Genomic DNA, 23,646 nt, shown 5'->3' with positions numbered 1-23,646 from the left:
TAATCAAAGCTGGGGAGAAAAAAAAAAAAAAAAAGGAGAAGTTATTTTTGGTTGAGAACGTCAGGATTTTTTAGGCACATCAAGATTCCAGTGCGCGGGGATAACGTACGGCTCATTGTGGCAGCATGCGAGACGTTTGCTAAAAATCGAAAAGAAAGTAAAAAAACATTTGGAGCTGGTTGGATGAGCCGAGCTGTAAATCTGTCATTTCTGGTCTTTTACTTGAATTTTGCTCCCTAGAAATGTATTCTAGTGAAATCTCTGAGAGATTTTTCACAAACCGCTCGGTCTGCAAAAAAAAATCAGACGTGTGAATGGCCACACAGACTACCACAAGAAGGAGTGCTAGCCGTGAAAACTCCGGATAGCAAAAGTTGATAAAAGTATGAATGAGTCCTTACCGAGAGATTACCTATCCATGATAATAAAAGGGACTTTTCACGTGTCCTTTTGATTTGGCAGACTGATGTCCACAAGAAATGAAAAGAGCAATCTGACACATAATGAGAGTAAAATAGACATGTTAGATCTAAGGTACAAATAAAAACAGGACCATAAATAAACACAATAATTAAAAACAATTATATTAGGTATAAAAATGACTATAATAACCTGATAAAAAAAATCATTTAACTGTGAGAAAAGTATATACAGTATATATGTTCTTATCGGTATGGCCCCAATAAGCTGAATAATTAGTGGGAATATGTCATAAAAAAATAATCTATTGTTTAAGCTCTGTATGTTATGTTTTTATTTTTTTCAATTTTTCATGTCATAAACCTCTATGAAAAAACGAATCAGAAATCTTATAATTTTGACTCTGACCACTAGGCTTAATAATAGACTCATACTTCTTGTTTTGTACAGTAGACTTTGCAGTAGTCTCAATATCATCACAGACATAATTACAATGAAAGGTATCACCTTTATAAGTAGTAGCTACTGCAAGATCCGCCATTCATAATATGTGATGTCACAGCTCACCTCCTCCTGTACAATGACTGATAAACCTCTATATGCAGTAGATGGCACAGGATACATTATTCACAATAGGTGATGTCACAGATCACCTCCTCCTCCTGTACAATGACTGATAACACCTCTATATACAGTAGATAATACAGGATCCATCATTCACAATAGGTGCTGGCACAGCTTACTTCCTCCCTCTTCCTGCACATTGACTCTTGCCCAGATTGGGGCATATGATATTTATACTTCTACACATATAGGGTCTGAGTCAGTCTATTGCTGCTAATGTCCATGTGAAGAAGAGGAAGTAGGAGTCTAACAGTAAAGGGGTCGTCCAACGAAAACAAATCATCACCTTTCCACACGAAACTTATTGAACAGTGAGGGCCCAACTGCTGGGACTCGCACCAATCGCAGTGTCAGACCCCCATCGATCAGTAAGTTACTACCTGTAGATAGATAGATAGATAGATAGAATAGATATCCTTCACTGGGACCCGTATGAATACTGAGAGAGGGGCTCGGCCATCAAAGGAGGGATCACAGCCCAGGCGAGGCTTTTGGAGTTACAAACATATGAAATGAAGAGATGCACATCTTGTAACTGTAACTTTAATTATTTTTATCCCAAATTTTTTTCCTCTTTTTCTTTATTTTTGGCCTTTTTAACAAAAAAAAAAAAAAAAAAAAAAGTGTTGACAATATGATCGGATCTTCTTCATCGACTTCCAGGAACACAGAACTTTCTGCCGCTTGGCTTACTGTGCTGCAAGTTTAAGAAAGAAAAACATTTTGAAGCAATCACGATTACATGATCCAATATTAATGCGGAACGGTGAGAACGCGCGGCCAAAGATCATAGCAACAAACACCCCACCTTGAAATTCTCAGAAAATAAAGCAGGTTATAAATAACTCCTCAGTCGGAGACATTTACATCATTTACATCTATTCATTGTGAAAGTGCTGATACAACAACGCCGAGTTCCTTTTTCTGTATAAAAATGCAGATGATACATCACAAAAAATGAGTCACGGGATCGAGAATCTGGAGCCGGAGCGGCTGTCCACACCGTGCTATTAGCTACAAAAGTAGCACATAAATCAGAATGGTTCACTCAAATAAAAGAGATGATGTTTCATGAACGGGAGACATTTTTCCCCCCTCTAACTTTTTATTTTTCTTGGTCTCACGTATTTCCAAAATGTGCATGAGAGAATGCTATTTTGGAAAGGGTACAGTCAAGTCTTTGCTAGCTTATGGGGGGCTGCTCTTTCCTTTGAAATGGTTCCAAAATGCTACATGTGCAAACTAGCTGTGAACTAATGAGACCGTACAAAAGTGCGAGAAGCCCTAAACTGTGGATGAACTGTGCACAAAAGGCAACCCCGACACTCGGGGTACAAAAGGCAACCCCGATACATAGGCACAGAGCGTGTAAACATGGGAAGGGGTATGTCCTTCAAATAGTTTTCCAGGCTATATATATTAAAGTATTTTGGCAGATAAATTATATTACTGATCCTGAGTTACCTCCTGTATTATACTCCAGAGCTGCACTCACTATTCTGCTGGTGCAGTCACTGCGTACATACATTACATTACTGATCCTGAGTTACATCCTGTATTATATTCCAGAGCTGCACTCACTATTCTGCTGGTGCAGTCACTGTGTACACACATTACATTACTGATCCTGAGTTACATCCTGTATTATACTCCAGAGCTGCACTCACTATTCTGCTGGTGCAGTCACTGTGTACATACATTACATTACTGATCCTGAATTACATCCTGTATTATACTCCAGAGCTGCACTCACTATTCTGCTGGTGCAGTCACTGTGTACATACATTACATTACTGATCCTGAGTTACATCCTGTATTATACCCCAGAGCTGCACTCACTATTCTGCTGGTGCAGTCACTGTGTACATACATTACATTACTGATCCTGAGTTACATCCTGTATTATACTCCAGAGCTGCACTCACTATTCTGCTGGTGCAGTCACTGTGTACATACATTTCATTACTGATCCTGAGTTACATCCTGTATTATACTCCAGAGCTGCACTCACTATTCTGCTGGTGCAGTCACTGTGTACATACATTACATTACTGATCCTGAGTTACATCCTGTATTATACCCCAGAGCTGCACTCACTATTCTGCTGGTGCAGTCACTGTGTACATACATTACATTACTGATCCTGAGTTACATCCTGTATTATACCCCAGAGCTGCACTCACTAATCTGCTGGTGCAGTCACTGTGTACATACATTTCATTACTGATCCTGAGTTACATCCTGTATTATACTCCAGAGCTGCACTCACTATTCTGCTGGTGCAGTCACTGTGTACATACATTTCATTTCTGATTCTGAGTTACCTCCTGTATTATACTCCAGAGATGCACTCACTATTCTGCTGGTGCAGTCACTGAGTACATACATTACATTACTGTTCCTGAGTCACATCCTGTATTATACCCCTAACCCCAGAGCTGAACTCACTAATCTGCTGGTGCAGTCACTGGGTACATACATTTCATTACTGATCCTGAGTTACATCCTGTATTATACTCCAGAGCTGCACTCACTATTCTGCTGGTGCAGTCACTGTGTACATACTGTACACTACATTAATGATCCTGAGTTACCTCCTGTATTATACCCCAGAGCTGCACTCACTATTCTGCTGGTGCAGTCACTGTGTACATACATTACTGATCCTGAGTTACATCCTGTATTACACTCCAGAGCTGCACTCACTATTCTGCTGGTGCAGTCACTGTGTACAAACTGCACACTACATTAATGATCCTGAGTTACCTCCTGTATTATACCCCAGAGCGGCACTCACTATTCTGCTGTTGCAGTCACTGTGTACATACATTACTGATCCTGAGTTACATCCTGTATTATACTCCAAAGCTGCACTCACTATTCTGCTGGTGCAGTCACTGTGTAGATACATTACATTACTGATCCTGAGTTACATCCTGTATTATACTCCAGAGCTGCACTCACTATTCTGCTGGTGCAGTCACTGTGTACATACTGCACACTACATTAATGATCCTGAGTTACCTCCTGTATTATACCCCAGAGCGGCACTCACTATTCTGCTGTTGCAGTCACTGTGTACATACATTACTGATCCTGTACTGATCCTGAGTTACATCCTGTATTACACTCCAGAGCTGCACTCACTATTCTGCTGGTGCAGTCACTGTGTACATACATTACATTACTGATCCTGAATTACATCCTGTATTATACTCCAGAGCTGCACTCACTATTGTGCTGGTGCAGTCATTATGTACATACATTTCATTACTGATCCTGAGTTACATCCTGTATTATCCTCCAGAGCTGCACTTACTATTCTGCTGGTGCAGTCACTGTGTACATACATTACTGATCCTGTACTGATCCTGAGTTAAATCCTGTATTATACTCTAGAGCTGAACCCACTATTCTGCTGGTGCAGTCACTGTGTAAATACATTACATTACTGATCCTGAACTACATCCTGTATTATACTCCAGAGCTGCACTCACTATTCTGCTGGTGCAGTCATTGTGTACATACATTTCATTACTGATCCTGAGTTACATCCTGTATTATCCTCCAGAGCTGCACTCACTATTCTGCTGGTGCAGTCACTGTGTACATACATTACATTACTTACCCTGAGTTACATCCTGTATTATACTCCAAAGCTGCACTCACTATTCTGCTGGTGCAGTCACTGTGTACACACATTACATTACTGATCCTGAGTTACATCCTGTATTATACTCCAAAGCTGCACTCACTATTCTGCTGGTGCAGTCACTGTGTAGATACATTACATTACTGATCCTGAGTTACATCCTGTATTATACTCCAGAGCTGCACTCACTATTCTGCTGGTGCAGTCCCTGTGTACATGCATTACATTACTGATCCTGAGTTACATCCTGTATTATACTCCAGAGCTGCACTCACTATTCTGCTGGTGCAGTCACTGTGTACATACATTACATTACTGATCCTGAGTTACATCCTGTATTATACTCCAGAGCTGCACTCACTATTCTGCTGGTAGTCACTGTGTACATACATTACATTACTGATCCTGAGTTACCTCCTGTATTATACTCCAGAGCTGCACTCACTATTCTGCTGGTGCAGTCACTGTGTACATACATTACATTACTGATCCTGAGTTACATCCTGTATTATACTCCAGAGCTGCACTCACTATTCTGCTGGTGCAGTCACTGTGTACATACATTACATTACTGATCCTGAGTTACATCCTGTATTATACTCCAGAGCTGCACTCACTATTCTGCTGGTGCAGTCACTGTGTACATACTGCACACTACATTAATGATCCTGAGTTACCTCCTGTATTATACCCCAGAGCGGCACTCACTATTCTGCTGTTGCAGTCACTGTGTACATACATTACTGATCCTGTACTGATCCTGAGTTACATCCTGTATTACACTCCAGAGCTGCACTCACTATTCTGCTGGTGCAGTCACTGTGTACATACATTACATTACTGATCCTGAATTACATCCTGTATTATACTCCAGAGCTGCACTCACTATTCTGCTGGTGCAGTCATTATGTACATACATTTCATTACTGATCCTGAGTTACATCCTGTATTATCCTCCAGAGCTGCACTTACTATTCTGCTGGTGCAGTCACTGTGTACATACATTACTGATCCTGTACTGATCCTGAGTTAAATCCTGTATTATACTCTAGAGCTGAACCCACTATTCTGCTGGTGCAGTCACTGTGTAAATACATTACATTACTGATCCTGAACTACATCCTGTATTATACTCCAGAGCTGCACTCACTATTCTGCTGGTGCAGTCATTGTGTACATACATTTCATTACTGATCCTGAGTTACATCCTGTATTATCCTCCAGAGCTGCACTCACTATTCTGCTGGTGCAGTCACTGTGTACACACATTACATTACTGATCCTGAGTTACATCCTGTATTATACTCCAAAGCTGCACTCACTATTCTGCTGGTGCAGTCACTGTGTAGATACATTACATTACTGATCCTGAGTTACATCCTGTATTATACTCCAGAGCTGCACTCACTATTCTGCTGGTGCAGTCCCTGTGTACATGCATTACATTACTGATCCTGAGTTACATCCTGTATTATACTCCAGAGCTGCACTCACTATTCTGCTGGTGCAGTCACTGTGTACATACATTACATTACTAATCCTGAGTTACATCCTGTATTATACTCCAGAGCTGCACTCACTATTCTGCTGGTAGTCACTGTGTACATACATTACATTACTGATCCTGAGTTACCTCCTGTATTATACTCCAGAGCTGCACTCACTATTCTGCTGGTGCAGTCACTGTGTACATACATTACATTACTGATCCTGAGTTACATCCTGTATTATACTCCAGAGCTGCACTCACTATTCTGCTGGTGCAGTCACTGTGTACATACATTACATTACTGATCCTGAGTTACATCCTGTATTATACCCCAGAGCTGCACTCACTATTCTGCTGGTGCAGTCACTGTGTACATATATTACATTACTGATCCTGAGTTACATCCTGTATTATACTCCAGAGCTGCACTCACTATTCTGCTGGTAGAGTCACTGTGTACATACATTACATTACTGATCCTGAGTTACCTCCTGTATTATACTCCAGAGCTGCACTCACAATTCTGCTAGTGCAGTTACTGTGTACATACATTACTGATCCTGAGTTACATCCTGTATTATACCCCAGAGCTGCACTCACTATTCTGCTGGTGGAGTCACTGTGTACATACATTACATTACTGATCCTGAGTTACATCCTGTATTATACCCCAGAGCTGCACTCACTATTCTGCTGGTGCAGTCACTGTGTACATACATTACATTACTGATCCGGAGTTACATCCTGTATTATACTCCAGAGCTGCACTCACAATTCTGCTAGTGCAGTTACTGTGTACATACATTACTGATCCTGAGTTACATCCTGTATTATACCCCAGAGCTGCACTCACTATTCTGCTGGTGGAGTCACTGTGTACATACATTACATTACTGATCCTGAGTTACATCCTGTATTATACTCCAGAGCTGCACTCACTATTCTGCTGGTGCAGTCACTGTGTACATACATTACATTACTGATCCTGAGTTACATCCTGTATTATACTGCAGAGCTGCACTCACTATTCTGCTGGTGCAGTCACTGTGTACATACATTACATTACTTATCCTGAGTTACATCCTGTATTATACCCCAGAGCTGCGCTCACTATTCTGCTGGTGCAGTCACTGTGTACATACATTACTGATCCTGAGTTACATCCTGTATTATACCCCAGAGCTGCGCTCACTATTCTGCTGGTGCAGTCACTGTGTACATACATTACATTACTGATCATGAGTTACATCCTGTATTATACCCCAGAGCTGCGCTCACTATTCTGCTGGTGCAGTCACTGTGTAGATACATTACAATACTTGTCCTGAGTTACATCCTGTATTATACTGCAGAGCTGCACTCACTATTCTGCTGGTGCAGTCACTGTGTACATACATTACTGATCCTGAGTTACATCCTGTATTATACTGCAGAGCTGCACTCACTATTCTGCTGGTGCAGTCACTGTGTACATACATTACATTACTTATCCTGAGTTACATCCTGTATTATACCCCAGAGCTGCGCTCACTATTCTGCTGGTGCAGTCACTGTGTACATACATTACATTACTGATCATGAGTTACATCCTGTATTATACCCCAGAGCTGTGCTCACTATTCTGCTGGTGCAGTCACTGTGTAGATACATTACAATACTTGTCCTGAGTTACATCCTGTATTATACTGCAGAGCTGCACTCACTATTCTGCTGGTGCAGTCACTGTGTACATATATTACATTACTGATCCTGAGTTACATCCTGTATTATACTCCAGAGCTGCACTCACTATTCTGCTGGTGCAGTCACTGTGTACATACATTACATTACTGATCCTGAGTTACATGCTTTATTATTCTCCAGAGCTGCACTCACTATTCTGCTGGTGCAGTCACAATGTACATACATTACATATGAGTGAGTATAGTGAGTTGTGGCCGGTTTTCGCCCTTTGACATCTAAACCTTCCGATCTATGACTGAGTTATAAGGTGACAATCTTCATGTATAGATATTCCTGACGAGTAATCTCACTACCTTATCTCAGCGGCACAATCACAAGTTTCTGCCCCCGGGGATTCACTGCAGCCAGCACTTTGCATATTACATGTGCATTTTCTGTAAGAGTAGATGGGAAACCCCACAACGCTCTGGTTTCCGACAGCAAAAAAATAATTTTAAAAAACATAACACTCATCTGAATTTGCTTTCCAAGTGTTGGAGACACTAAAGGTTAGAGAGGAACGTGTGGGTCAGAGATCATGTCATCCACGCTGCTGGTCGCGGTGATGCAGGCAGTGGGCTGACGCTCCACACTACGTGGCCTGTGGAATGGATGTCTCATACGTGTGGGCTCCGAGACGTCATCGTCATCATCGGCCTGTTTTTTTTTTTCCTATTACTATATGGGAAAACTTTTGGCGTCTCCTGTTGCAGGTCAACTCTGCGGGGTCCTGAGGATGAGCCTAATGATCGTCAGCTCATGTGCCCAGACCGGAATAGCCAAGAATAAAGGGGTCTCACTAGATTTTTTTTAACTTTCAAAATGGTTCAAAAGTTGATTATCAGATATTCTGGATTCTCATGCTAAAAATGTATGTAAAATCCAGGGCCACCGGTCCATAATACAGACCATTAGGCACGTCATGAGACTCGGTAAATGCCTCCATTTGCCCCAGTATTCTTTCACAAGAAGATTACCTCCGAGAGAGAGCAAGTGATGGAGCACTGCTGTCTGTGTGTCAGTCCTCACTGCAGGTCTGGCATTGTATTCGAGAACTGGATAGATCTGGATGAGCGGTGTTATTGGACCAGTCTACATAAGAGCACGGCGTGGAAAGAGTGAGAACAGCATCATTAGCAAAAAGTATCTTCTTTATGAATACATCACACAACATAGGGAGATCGGAACGTTTCCACCTTACAAGAGGGATAGGTCTGTATCATGACATGGATCCAGGGTAAAAGTGGACATTGACCCGTTGGCAATATAAAGGCTGGCATTAGAGCCTATCCCTACTGGCAATGCATAGGCTGGCATTAGAGCTAACGGCTACTGGCAATGCATAGGCTGGCACTAGAGCCTACCCCTACTGGCAATGTATAGGCTGGCATTAGAGCCTACCCCTACTGGCAATGCATAGGCTGGCACTAGAGCCTACCCCTACTGGCAATGTATAGGCTGGCATTAGAGCCTATTCCTACTGGCAATGCATAGGCTGGCATTAGAGCCTATTCCTACTGGCAATGTATAGGCTGGCATTAGAGCCTACCCCTACTGGCAATAGAGCTTACTCCTATGGTAAAGTATAGGCTGGCATTAGAGCCTACCCCTACTGGCAATGTATAGGCTGGCATTAGAGCCTACCCCTACGGGCAATGGATAGGCTGGCATTAGAGCGTATTCCTACTGGCAATGTATAGGCTGGCATTAGAGCCTACCCCTACTGGCAATGTATAGGCTGGCATTAGAGCCTACCCCTACTGGCAATGCATAGGCTGGCATTAGAGCCCACTCCTAAGGTAATGTATAGGCTGGCATTAGAGCCTACCCCTACTGGCAATGTATAGGCTGGCATTAGATCCTACCCCTACTGGCAATGTGTAGGCTGGCATTAGATCCTACCCCTACGGGAAATGGATAGGCTGGCATTAGAGCCTACCCCTACTGGCAATGTGTAGGCTGGCATTAGATCCTACCCCTACTGGCAATGGATAGGCTGGCATTAGAGCCTACCCCTACGGGCAATGCATAGGCTGGCATTAGAGCCTACCCCTACGGGCAATGCATAGGCTGGCATTACAGCCTACCCCTACTGGCAATGTATAGGCTGGCATTAGAGCCTACCCCTACTGGCAGTGTATAGAATGCCATTAGAGCCTACCCCTACTGGCAATGTATAGGCTGGCATTAGAGTCTACCCCTACTGGCAATGTATAGGCTGGCATTAGAGCCTACCCCTACTGGCAATGCATAGGCTGGCATTACAGCCTACCCCTACTGGCAATGTATAGGCTGGCATTAGAGCCTACCCCTACTGGCAGTGTATAGAATGCCATTAGAGCCTACCCCTACTGGCAATGTATAGGCTGGCATTAGAGCCTACCCCTACGGGCAATGCATAGGCTGGCGTTAGAGCCATTAAATGAAAACACGTAAAAAAAATTTGACATGCTATTTTTTACATGTAAGAAGAATCCTATGTGCACTATAAATGCGTTTTCTCATGGAACGCTTATTGCAAGCAGATATGAAGTGCTTAATTTTACGTGGATTTTGGTGCGGAGTCAGCACTAAAATCCAGGTAAAAAAAAAAAACCTCCATGTGAACCTTTAAAAACGTCCCAATTTAGGAGTCCTAGCTATTTACTATTCCTTTAACATTTTTATTTTGTCTTCTCCTCTGTTAGTTTCAGCGCCCGGTGTGACCTATTCTGCGGATCTGCGCTGTCAGTGCCAGGGGGATGACTCTCATCATTTGCCAGCTGGGTTTTGCACCACTTGAATGCAGCACATCAACTTTTGTGACACGTTTAAGGTCACTCGTGTTGTGTAAGTTCTCACCGCGCATTAAGCCATCGAGCCTCTTCTCACCTCTAGTTAAGCCTAAAATGCCCATAACATGTTTTCATAGCTCTGAAAGCCGGGCGGCTTGATGCGGCTAACACAGGTGATACTAATTCTGAGCGACACGCCGGCCGCCAACGCTAAAAGCTTCAGCCTGTGTCAGGGTATTACAGACGAACGCGGGAACAGTCCGCCGAGCAGCCGATCGAAAAGACGGAATAATAGAAAATTCCGCCATGATGGAGACCGATCACATGACTCATTGTACCGGCGAGAGGAGAGCGCACATACAAATTGGGGACTCTACATCCTCGTCATCAAAGCTCGTGGTCACTTTCTCACTATTGATTGTAAAATCCTCAGCTTCTTTCTCATAACATCCTCTAATATTACAGCTGGAGGAGAAGGAACGGTCAAAACCCCTCAAAACCCCCAATACGGTAGAGTCAGATACCTCGCCAACCACCGAGCAAAAATACCCCCAAAAAAATGCCTTACTTCCCCTCCCCTGGTCTAATGCTGAGTGTTTGCCGCTGCTTCCGGTGTCTCTTATGGTCTGCAGCGCTGATATCCATCAGTGCGCCGAGTCTCTAGACGGCACAAGCTGCTGAGCTCACCAACTGGCTGCGGCGCTGTTGACACAACATCTATTTATATGACTGCCTTGTAATGTTTTCATTTCCTGTTCTGTCCAGATGTCACCGTATCCCAGAATTCCATGCGGAGGAAGTTCACCGACCGCCATATTGGGACACCCAAGTGATGGGTGTCCCAATATGGAAACTGCTGCTGGTACCAACCTATTGCGTGGTACCACCAGCGGAACACCGTCGCACCACACACACTCTATACGCCGTACGCACCACATACTCTCACACTCACGCTCTCACGCAGCCTCTTGCGCGGTACCACCAGCGGAACACCGTCACACCACACACACACTCTATACGCCGTACGCACCACATACTCTCACACTCTCACGCAGCCTCTTGCACGGTAGCACCAGCGGAACACCGTCGCGAACACGCTGCCGCAGGGATCAGCCGAATAATTCACTGACTGCCGCCATCTTCATACAGGAAGAGCGCATGCGCAGCTTTAATGTGACCGCCGCTATCTGTCTGCACAAAGATGGCAGCGGCCTGATTTACTGCGCCTGCGCGAATTCCACACGGGCACAGTGAATCATTCGGCTGATCCCGGAGGCAGATGCGCGACGTGTCTACAGGCAGAGGAAGCCGGTCACATTAAAGAGGTTTTCCCACAAACGAAAGTTCATTTTAAAAATTGTTTGTGTCTGACTGTACAGAGCATACCACATCTCCTGGGCAGGAGAGGAAGCAAAAGACAATACTGGAATTACAGCAGGGGATCACAGAGGATTCATTTTGTGAGGTAAAATATTTCACTGACTGTTTTTAAAAAATATTTTACCTCACAAAATGTATCCTCTGCGATCTCCTGCTGTAATGTCAGTATTGTTTTTTGCTTCCTCCCCTGCCCAGGAGCTGTGGTGTGTTCTGTACACGGTCAGACACAGACAATTTTTAAAATTAAGTTTCGTTTGTGGGAAAACCCCTTTAAAAAGCAAATATCAACGCCAACATGAAAAAAATACCAAGAATATACCATCAAAGAAAAAGACGGCTATGCAAGTTATCACAGAAACATGACAGGGGGGGGATAGCACATGAGGTAGAAAGGTCAAAGAAGAGAGCGCAGATGGGAGAAGTCAGCACATGGGGAAAGAGAGTGGATAGGTGGGTGAGGACATGGGGGGGTGGGGAGAGATGCTGCAAAGCTGCCCCCATTGGGCCTCCTTAATTAACCAATCCGACAAACCCCTTAATAAAAATGATAACCCCCAGATTCGCCGTTCTGCAGTTGCTGCGCTCCCTCCCTGCGCTCCAAAGGAAAAAAAAAACACATAATGAGAGATCAAAACCTAAAATAGCGCCAATAACGACAGCCCGCCGTGCCCCCCCCAAAAAAGCCCTCAAACAAAAAAAAAAAAAAGTTGTGACTTTTGAAACAGGGAGATGAAAAAAATGAAAGTGTAAAAACGTAAAAATTACCTTGGCAGAAAGGGGTTAAAAGACTTCTGAAAAGGAAAAATCCTGGCTGTCCCCCACCCCCCAACAACCAATCACAGAGCAGCTTTCATGCTGAAAAAGCGCTGTAGGAAATGAAAGCCGCGCTGTGATTGGCTGCTATTAGAAAAGCAAAGACGGTTTTGATTTTGTGTTAGTTTTAGAACATTTTCAGTTTTTGTATAAAACACAGACATCAGGAGCGGCGTGTGTTTGTGCACGGTGACGTCAGCTCCTGCCAGTGCTTACTCCGCACAGACAAGCGTGACATCACACCGACCGCACTAGTACGCAACGATAGAGACCCGCCTCTTATTACGTCACTGCAACGTCACTGGAGGGGCGTGGCTATGAGAGACTGAAGCGAGCGGAGAAAAGAAAGGGGCGTGTCTGTTGACGTTCACGCATGCGCAGGAAGCGGTCAGTAACATTTTACCTTGTCCCCTTGGCCACGGGTTCTCGTGTGGTGTCGCGCGTGTCGAGGGGGGTGACGGCAGCAGGCGCGGGGCTCCTCACTCACCTAGTGCCCTCTGGGTCGTGCTGGGACTTGTGGTTCCACTGTAGTCTCGTCCTCAGTAGCCATAGAGCGAGCAGAGCATGCTGGGGATTGTAGTTCCTCCTGCTTCCTGTAACCCCTTCATGGCCGTCACATTTTCTTTTCTTTCTGCCTTTCTTTTTTTTCTCCATTTCTTCCCAGAACCATTCACTCAATCCTACAGCGCCCTTAGTAAAGGGGGAAAGTATTAAAGTGGGGCCAAATGGTAAAAAAAAAAATGCATTTCTGACGTTTCTCACCCTGGAAAGATGTCGCGACTCTCCGGTCAGTGCGATTTCAGCGACGCCGAACGTATCAAGATGGTTTTTTTTTAAATTTATATTTTACTGGTGAAAGAAAATTAAGAGCTTTGTAAATAAATAGTATTTTTTTTTTTTAAATATTAATTATTTGAATTTATTTTTATTTTGGAATAAGTGATTTTATATTTTGTATTTTTTTTTTTTTTTAAATATTTTTTTTTAACCAAAACCTATGTGAATGTTTCCTCCTGGGATAGCGGTACTTTGGAGGCGGGTGACTGATCTATGAAGCAGCTGCAGATGGCGGCGTCGGGAGAGAATTTAAAACTTTTCTGATGTGTGAGAAATTGTTTCAGAAATGAATTGAAAAAATAGTATAGAAAATTCACTAATATCTCTGGTTTAAAGGGAACCTGTCACCCCATATTTGGCCTATAAGCTGCCGGCACCGCCATCAGGGGCTTATCTACAGCATTCTGTCATGAATTCTGTAATGCTGTAGATAAGCCCCCGATGTGACCTGAAAGATAAGAAAAACAAGTTATATTATGCTCAGCCAGGCGTTCAGTCCGGGTCCAATGAGTGTCCCGGTCCCGTCTGGCGCCTCCCATCTTTTAGAGATGACGTCCTCCTTCTTACTTCTGCCACTGCTCCTGCGCAGGCGTACTCATCGGCCCTGTTGAGGGCATAGTAAAGTGCTGCAGTGCGCATGCGCCGGACCTCTCTGACCTCTCCCGCTGCCTGCGCACTGCGGTACTTTACTCTGCCCTCAACAGGGTAGATAAGTAGGCCTGCGCAGGAGCACGATGCCGGGGAGCCTGTGTGGATGATGCAGGGTCTCGTCATCCACAATAATCAAGCAGGAGGGCAGTGATCACAAGAAGGTGGGAGGCGCCGGTCCAAGACCAGCGACCTCCATCGGACCGGACCCCGCAGGTAAGTATAATAAAAGTTATTTTTCAGTTCTTCCAGGTCGGGTTGTGGGCTTATATACAGTGTTATAGAATGCTGTGGGCAGCACGATGGCTCAGTGGTTAGTTCGAATCCCACCAAGGACAACATCTGCAAGGAGTTTGTATGTTCTCCCCGTGTTTGCGTGGGTTTCCTCCGGGCACTCCGGTTTCCTCCCACACTCCAAAGACATACTGATAGGGAATTTAGATTGTGAGCCCCATCGGGGACAGTGATGATAATGTATGCAAACTGTAAAGCGCTGCGGAATATGTTAGCGCTATATAAAAATAAAGATTATTATTATTAATGCTGTAGATCAGCCCTGAAAGGTGATGGCCCCGTCTTATATCGGTCAAAACTGCTGACCGGTTCCCTTTAAATTAGTGTAGAATTAAAATTTTTGTGTTTTTTTTCTGCTCATTTCAGCACCCCTGACCAGATTTGAAGAGGGTGAGTTTTAGTCTCTATCAGTTCAGGAGATAGTTGAAAACTTTTGTCTGCCATGAAAACCCATCGATACCCCGCAAACAACCATAAAGGGAGCACAGGGCGTTCGCCATCATTTAAATATTCCTGTAAGGGCTCATACTCGTAGGAGAGAAACTCGGACAAGTCTCTCGCCTCAATACCCGGCACTCGGATCGGAGTGGGTGACGGCATGTATTTCTATGCAGCTGAACGCTCCTATCCAAGTGCCAGCGGCAGTGCCGGGTATTGAGGCGAGAGACTTGTCCGAGTTTCTCGCATGTGAGCATGAGCCTTAAGAGTCACAGACAGAAGAGGGCCCCTGTGCAAGAATAATAAATGGACCCTTTGCAGCCCAAGAGCTCCTAAAAGTGGAAAATTGCATCTGTTTTGGAGGTATAAATGGTCCCCCTTACCACTTGGGCCTCTGTGTAGCTGCACAGATTGCACCAGTGACCTGTCCGCCCCTGAAGAGCAGGACAGTGGGTTGTGCACCTTTAGAGACATTTTTTATTACTTAAATGCATGTAATTTGAGCTAAAAATTATTTTTGCAATTGGGTTTTATTAAAATGTATGCACCGCTCTCCTCCTATAGCCTCTGTGTTACTGGCTGTAGAATGAGTTAACTGAGAATCTGTCAGTCAGCGCCGTGATGGTGTAACAGAGAGTCTCCAACTGGTTTATCTGTCTTGTTCTCAGCTGATTAATGAGCAAAGACCACATCAAAGTTGAGTGCACAGGGAAACAGCCTGTAAAAGGAAAGCTGTGCAAAATTTGTAAAGAATCCCAATTGCAAAAATTACTTTTAGCTCCAAGTACTTAAGGAAAAAAAAAAATAATGTACCCAAAGGAGGACAACCTCTTTAAGTGGTGAAAAAGCAGTGATCGGATCTTGCTGGAAAAGGCTGTTTAGCATAGCTGGCCTCTCCGGGGTACGGTGCAGCCTCATCTCCTGAGCCTGCTCCGTACACCTGCACCTGTCATGTTCAATTTCCCTTCTCACTATAGTTGTGGGGACTCTACCCCCCTGTTCTAGTGATGGAGGGGGTCCTGCAGATCACGTTTATCACAGGATGGGTGATAAATGTGTAATCGGTCAGGGGTTCGTCTGCAGAACCCTCCACTTCACAAGAATGGGATCTGTTGTCGATCATGGTGAAGTTCATGTGTGTGTTACCACCGCTGCATAAGAGTAAATGGAGCTGTAGTCGTTCCCCCATTCTTGGGTTCCCAGCTAGCAGACCTCCACTAATCGTATGTCTACTGATAGTATATATAATATAATTATATTCACTCTCTTACAGGAGGAGACTGGACAGAGGCTGCGATGAGCGTCCTTCTGATCGAGGCATTTTATGGAGGGTCACATAAGCAGCTGATGGACCTGCTGAATGGAGAAATGGAAGGCTGCGTCCTCTATAGTCTCCCGGCTAAGAAGTGGCACTGGAGGGCCCGCACCGCCGCCCTTCACTTCATGCAGGCCGTTCCGCCCAGTGACTCTTACAGGTAATTGTATATACTTGGTATTAATGACTGACAGGTGTCAGTAACAGGCCGTCCTTCTGCACCGATAACTCGTCACAGCCGATACCATGTGTTAGGCCGGGATCACACATGCAAGAAACTCGGACGAGTCTCGCATGTTACTACCCGGCACTGCCGCCGGCACTCGAGAGCGGAGCATGCGGCTGCATAGAAATACATGCAGCTGAACGCTCCGCTCCCGAATGCCGGCGGCAGTGCCGGGTATTAACATGCGAGACTCGTCCGAGTTTCTCGCATGTGTGATCCCGGCCTTATAAGGATTATCCAGTGAGATCAAAATATCAGCTATTCACGGAATAGATCATAACTTGCTGATTGGTGGGGGTCCGATCAATGGGGTCTGCAAGGATCAGCAGAACAGAGCATAGAAGGGAGTGGCATTGTGCATTCTGGACCGCTGCTTCGTTAGATTGATATGGGGCATCTAAGCGCTGCGATCACTTTTTTCTGGCAGCCCCATAGAGAATGAATGGAACGCCGCTCCACGCTGTAATGGGGAAAGAAAGTGCACCGTTATGTTGATCGGTTCAGGGCTCAGTAGTCAGACCTCGCCAATCATTGGTTATCATTTATGCAACGGGTAGGTGACAATCTGTGCCATGTTATTTCAAAAAAGAGACTCTGAAATACCTCTTTGGAATGGAGCGCTGGATCTGTTTGTTGTATATGGGACTGTCGGAGATGGCGGATGACAGCGCTCCATTATTTCTATTGGCTGCATAGACAATGAATGGTGTGGAGGCGCCACATGCACGACCATCGCATCGTATTGATGGGACATCGCAGAGCTCCGTAGTTGGAGTCAGAGGGGATCTTAGTAGTTAAAACTCCACTAGTCGCCAAGTTATCACTTGTTCTCTAAATAGGTAATAACTAGTGATGAGCGAGTATACTCGTTGCTCGGGTTTTCCCGAGCATGCTCGGGTGTCCTCCGAGTATTTTGGCGTGCTCGGAGATTTAGTTTTCATCGTCTTATCTGCATGATTTGCAGCTGCTGGACAGCTTGAATAAATGTGTGGAATGCCTGTTTGTTAGGGAATTCCCACATGTATTCAGACTGTCTACAAGTTGCAAGTCATGCAGATAAGACGATGAAAACTAAATCTCCGAGCACGCCAAAATACTCGGAGGACACCCGAGCATGCTCGGAAAACCTGAGCAACGAGTATACTCGCTCATCACGAGTAATAACATGCAACGGATAAACCTTTAAGACCAAATTCACACATCTGAAATACATCGGAATACCTGGCCCTACCAGTAGGGGGCCTCCTGACCGGAGCTACCTGCCTCATATATGCTTGGGGTAGCTCGGATCAGGACACCCACCAGTCGGCCCAGGAATTGCGATCTGTGTACATTACGTATTTTGCGGATGTATGAATGCTGCCTAACTTGTATATCTCCAAGTTGTCAAGCTGCAACTACCTAGCTAGCTTCTGTTAGGACTTGCTGAGAGTTGTAGTTTCACAATAGATGGAGAACCGCAGGCATAAGACTACTGATCTAAAGGGTTGGCTCGGCCCGTTACATCTTGTGGCCAGAAGTACGACTCCTCTCTCTCTCGTGCTCCGCCTCATCAGGCTCTGCATTAGGCAAACGCCATGTGTTTAACCTCCCGATAATTTGTAGGGTACGTTTACCCGTGGTTGTTGGCTGTGCTACATATTTTCTAACCAAATTGTAGCAAATCTCGTCTACGCTCTTAGAAAAAAAAATCCAGACAGAAATTGGTACAAGGTGCAGATATAAAATCCACAGACTGTCAATGTATGACGCAGATTCTGGAGTCTGATTTAATTTTTTACAATGTTCATAGTGAAATCTGCGGAAAAATTCCAGTTAGTACTTGTGTGTGCAACAAGCAGAATTCTTGGTGAACTTCGCCCCGTGCACAAATATCCTAATTCTCCAACACTTGCGTCCTGCAAACAATCTGTATTCTAGTATTCTAGGCCATCTATTTGGCTTGATGAGCAGTATATTGGAATTGTTCCTTTTGGGAACATATACGGTAATTTGTTTTCTGTTTTAATGTTTGGCCCCTTGGTGTAACGTGCAAAAGGACTACACCAAGGAAAACGGAACCTAAAGGCCATGTGCACACGTTGCGGAATTCCATTCCGCGGGAATTCCGGAATTCCATTCCGCGGGAAATATGCGAGAAAACCGCATTTTAAATTCCGGCTATTTCCTGCGGAAAAACTAGCGATTTGCAGGTGTAATTAACTTGCAGAATGCTAGCGTTTTCCAAGCGATCTGTAGCATCGCTTGGAAAACTGATTGACAGGTTGGTCACAATTGTCATACATAGTGTTTGACGAGTGTGACCAACTTTTTACTATTGGGGCTGCCTATGCAGCATCAGGAGTAAAAAGATCTAATGTTAAAAATAATAAAAAAAATAAAAAAAATCGCGTTTTTTTTTTTCACCTTCCGGCGTCCCACGCAGCGTTCCCAATCCTCGCGATGCTCCCGGCAAGTCCCGTTCCCAGGGATGCCTTGCGACAATGACCTTTGATGATGTTGGGGATCTCGCGAGACCGCGACGTTATCAAAGGTCATTGTCGCAATGCATCTCTGGGAACAGGACCTGCCGGGAGCATTGCTGAAGCCTGGTGACGCTGCGAGGGACATCGGAAGGTGAGAATATGACGATTTTTTATTTTAATTCTATTTTTTACCGGGATATGGTACCCAGAGCCCGGAGTAGAATCTCTTCTCCTCCAGACCGTGGGTACCATCTGCAAATGTTCCGCTTACTTTTCGCATGGTGGGAACAGCCACATGCGGAAAATAAGCAGAACAATGCATTCCTATGTGTGCGGATTTTTGGGATTTTCCCGCGATTTCGCACAAAGAATGAGCATGCTGCGTATTTTTCCACAATGCAATTCCGCCACGGAAAAATCCGCAGCATTAGCACAGCATGTGCGGAATGCCATAGGAATGCATGGGATGGTTTTTTTTTGTGTTTTCGCTGCAAAATCGCGCTTTTAAAATCGCCGTGAAAACGCAAAAAAAAACGCAACGTGTGAACACAGCCTAAAAAAAAAAAATAGTGATCTGACTTTAAAGGAGTTGTCCAACCTCATCTTTAGGATCAGTCATTAGAGTCGGGGTGCAAATCTATTCGTAGGACTCAGTCTAGCCGCCTCGTCACTAAGCTGCTGAACGGGAGCCTTGAGAACCACGTCTTACCTGCCGACATCAAGGCTCCTCTTCTGACTAGCCAGCCTGGACTCGATGGTACGGTGATGTCGTACCAGGCCAGCTAATCAATGAGCGATCGTGCACGGATAAGGTGTTATCTGAGCATGCTCTGGTGCTAACCGAATGTCTTCGTCGTGCTCAAAAAGTATGTTCGAGTCCCCGCACCTGCATGTCTCGCAGCTGTTCGACAGCTTGAACACATGCAGGGATCTTGAACATGGTGAGGAAGTACATTGGAGAGTTGTAGAAGTCGCTGTAATGTACGAGATGGGATGCGTTTGATAAGTTTCTGAAGTTTACGGACCCCCTTGACGCCAAGACAGCGTTAAATCAATTTGTGCAGAAATGTATACAATGCGTTCATTGCGTGCGGAGCTCGGCGTCCGGTCCCTGTGCTTTTCTTTGTGGAAGTTAACGGGCATTATTTTTTGACACGTCTGTAGAAATGTTCCGGCATGCGGTGTAATCTCTGTCCCGGCCGTGTCCTGCAGCACATCACAAGGTTATCTCCATCCCCAAGGTCGGCATCACAAGACATCCTGTGCTGCGTGTAACAAGCTAATCAGACATTACTCACAGACGCACACCCCATTAGTTAAACTTCAATTACACTGACCTAACTTAATTTAATTGCTGTTCATTGGATTACCTACGTTTTAAGAGATCCCACGAAATGCCGGCGCTCTGTCCAGCACTATACGTCTTTTTCAAAGCACTATGTGACACTTTTTTTCTTCTCTTCTACTTTATCTAGTCCGAGTGAACTTCTGATAACAGCTTATCGGCCACAGTATCAGGATAATAATCACTGGGGGACCCTATAGCATTCCTGGCTTGTCTACTTTACTAAATAGTAATATTCCTCCTGAAAAGGCAATTCTGACTCTGCCCGATAGTGTTCCTCTGTTCTTCTCCTTGAAAATATATGGATTAATAGAAAAGTGATTTTTTTTTTTTTTTTTCTCTTTTTTTGGTTATCTTTGGGTTGTGCCTAGAGATTTGATTTGCACTGTTCTCGTCTGACGTCCATCGCCGCAGCCGGTCTTCTCTCGTGCCCCAGACATTCTGGGTGCCTCTTTCGTTTTCTAGGACCCATGAAGCCTAGTGACTTCACCTCTTCGTAGGACGTCGTAAGTGCCAGAGGCACCCAGGATTTCAGGGAGAGGATGGCGAGCACAGAAGTGATGGCCAGCTCTGACAGGGGATCAGTATTCACATCAACAAGTCCTCGATGCCGGATGATTACCCATATGGCAAGTACAAGTAGTTGTAACATCAACAGCCGCTCACCTCCCAATGTATAGGCTCCGGTAACTGGCTGCAATGGTGTCTCTCGTACACCGCACACACAGACATGAGGGATTTCCGTCCTCCCATTTCTATGAACAGAAGCAGCAGCAGCATGGAGGACATAATTAATTCAAAGTACTGTGCAGAGTAGCTGTGGATCCAGTACTGGGTTGAGTTAACATACCTAATAAGCAGCAGTATAGTGATTGTGTGTGCCTATATTTCATTCTGCTCCCTTAATAAGCAGCAGTAATCTGATCCCTCAGTGAGCTGGTAATCTATTTTGTTTTGACCAAGATTGAATCTAGCAGTTTTTTTCAGAGTAAGGCTGTGTACCCACGTAAGCGTTTTGTTTTTTTTTGCGTTCTTTAAGCGTTTTTCCCGGTAAAAACGCTTCAAAATCGCATACAAGAAGCATCCCATTCATTTTAATGAATTCCGCACTTTTTGTGCACATTGATGCGTTTTTTACCACTCAAAAAAAAACGCATCACGGTAAAAAACGCAGCATGCTCATTAATTTCGCGGAAAAATCCACATTTCTAACTATATTCTATGACCAGGAGGACGCTCCTGTAAAAAAAGGCATATAAAAACGCGCAAAAATTGCGGTAAAAAAGCGCGTTTTTCCTGGGAAGGAGTCCGTTTTTTTATGTATACGTGGGTATATAGCCTAAATGTCAAGTTCTGGAGACATGGGGGTGCGGGAAAAAAATGTCTCATAAGTCATCGCTGAGAAAGCTGCTTTTTTTCTAAGAAATATATTACATAACTTCTAAAATTCGCTTGTTTTAGTGATTTATGCAAAGTTTCTTCACATGATAGTAAATGGTGTTCAGCATAACATTGCTTACACAGCAGCTGAACCTGTTGCATGAACCCCATAAATACCACTGACACTAGCAGCCGCAGCATTTAGGCAGTTAGGCGGCAGGAGGAGGCTTTCTATGTCACCATATCGGCACCCCACAAGATGATTTTATGGGGCCAGCAATTTGCGTAGCGGCTTAGGGACTGATGAAGGACCCCAATTTCTCAAGCTTTTCAGGAGGCCTTCATGCTGTATCTATTAAACAGAGGCTATTACAGCCGGTGAATGACAAATCTGTTAAATGGATACCGAAAGCGCGCTGCGTCCTCACATCGCCCATAAAAAGGCTTAAGTTTAAAGGATACTTCATGAAAAAGGTCACAACATATCTGCTAAATGGATCCCATACTAGTCTACGGGTGCCTCTAAGCAGCCGTCACGGCCTACGAATACATCAGGAGCCACTGGACGGAGCGTGCCGTGGAACCGCCACTTGGTGAGACGCCCTTACCGTGTGCATTGTGTAGTATTCATGCTTTAATTTAGGCCTAAGCAGAGAGAAATAGAGAAAGCAAAGCTGCAAATCAGTAAAAGATGAGTAGAATGGCATTTTCCACCTTTTATGTAGATTTTTAGCCGTGGAAATTCGTCAACTGAAGCTCTGTTTGTTTTTTTACAACATTTCCTCATAAAAATGCCATGAACCCTTCCGTCTAATCCGAGAACCATGGTATTCAGCAGCGGCACGTAGCACATTATGGGGGGAAACATGGTAAAACAAAGGCACCAGTGATGTTTGGGCACTTGGCTGAATGCTCACATTTTCTGTGTATTTTCCGCTTTCTTGTTGGTGATGTAGAAGAATTCCTTTAGTTTAGGACCGTGAAGAATGGCACAGAGTAACCGCATTAGTGTCATCCGCAATCGATCAATGATCATATGATCTTCCTCAGGAGATCAGATAAGTGGTGGGGGATTGTCTGTGATCACGAACAATCTGTAGTCTCATAATGTTTATTTTAAAGGCTGCCTGAATCGCGGGCAGAATCTATCAGGTACCGGTTATGTTATCGCAGCCACGTGTTTCTGCGGCGTTTCGGAGAAAACATACTTTGAGAAATCGTCCGGGAACCATGGCTCTTCAATGACTACTCTGGTTTCTCCCCTCCCAGCTCCCATAGACTAACCTGTCTATACAGAGAGACCTGTCAGTCAAATCGATTCGGGGGTGAAGCCACCAGGACCCATCTGGGACATCTTCTCTGAATGTTGCAGCGTTTCACAGTAAAATTGGTATTGTGTCACGATCCATTTTTGGATCTGTGACAGATCTGCATTCTCACATATAAACTTTTTTCCTTTCAGGCCATCGGGGGTTAATGTCTGTTTTTCCCCCCGGTGGCCGCTGGTGTAATTACATTGCTGGTGAGTTTGCTGATGCAGGTAGTGACCACCCCCACCTTCCTTTAAAAGGTCACCTGACGCATCAGCTGACTGTTGGTTATACAGGTCCTTTTAGATTCCAACCGTGCAGAAGACAGGAGGTTGCTGGTGCAGTGGTGCTTCAGCTGTATGCTGTTATCTGGTGCCTTACTCTGCTGTGCGGTGCATTGCAGCGGAGAAAGCTAAGTGTGGTTTTTGTTACCCTGTTCCTTTTGCTGTCTGTCTATCCTTACCTTGTGTTGTATTAGTGCAGTGGTGGGGCCAGTGTCTTCACTTGCCAATTC

At 44.6% G+C, this 23,646-nt stretch overlaps 1 protein-coding gene and 1 long non-coding RNA gene across 5 annotated transcripts in view; one reads left to right on the top strand and one right to left on the bottom strand.

The window, feature by feature from the left end:
• The window catches only part of LOC141049294 (uncharacterized), a 31,776-nt gene extending 18,294 nt beyond the window's left edge, over positions 1-13,482 (bottom strand). Inside the window, exon 1 of the long non-coding RNA XR_012220319.1 lies at positions 13,362-13,482. This is a non-coding gene — a long non-coding RNA (uncharacterized lncRNA). The remainder of the gene's footprint in view (positions 1-13,361) is intronic.
• GTDC1 (glycosyltransferase like domain containing 1) overlaps positions 13,134-23,646 on the top strand; it is a 219,954-nt gene continuing 209,441 nt past the window's right edge. Inside the window, exons 1-2 of one of the 4 annotated variants that reach the window (XM_073545575.1) lie at positions 13,134-13,261; positions 16,365-16,566. In XM_073545575.1, coding sequence (XP_073401676.1) covers positions 16,388-16,566 — 179 coding nt within the window. In that variant the 5' untranslated portion in view covers positions 13,134-13,261; positions 16,365-16,387. The other 3 variants (XM_073545573.1, XM_073545576.1, XM_073545574.1) reach the window with 3 other exon arrangements.

This window comes from Dendrobates tinctorius, unplaced genomic scaffold (genome assembly GCF_039654945.1).
Source record: "Dendrobates tinctorius isolate UK_male_01 unplaced genomic scaffold, ASM3965494v1 ptg000143l, whole genome shotgun sequence".
Lineage (NCBI taxonomy): Eukaryota > Metazoa > Chordata > Amphibia > Anura > Dendrobatidae > Dendrobates > Dendrobates tinctorius.
The sequence above is the reverse complement of the archived record's forward strand: the minus strand, read 5'-3'. Positions and strand labels throughout refer to the sequence as shown.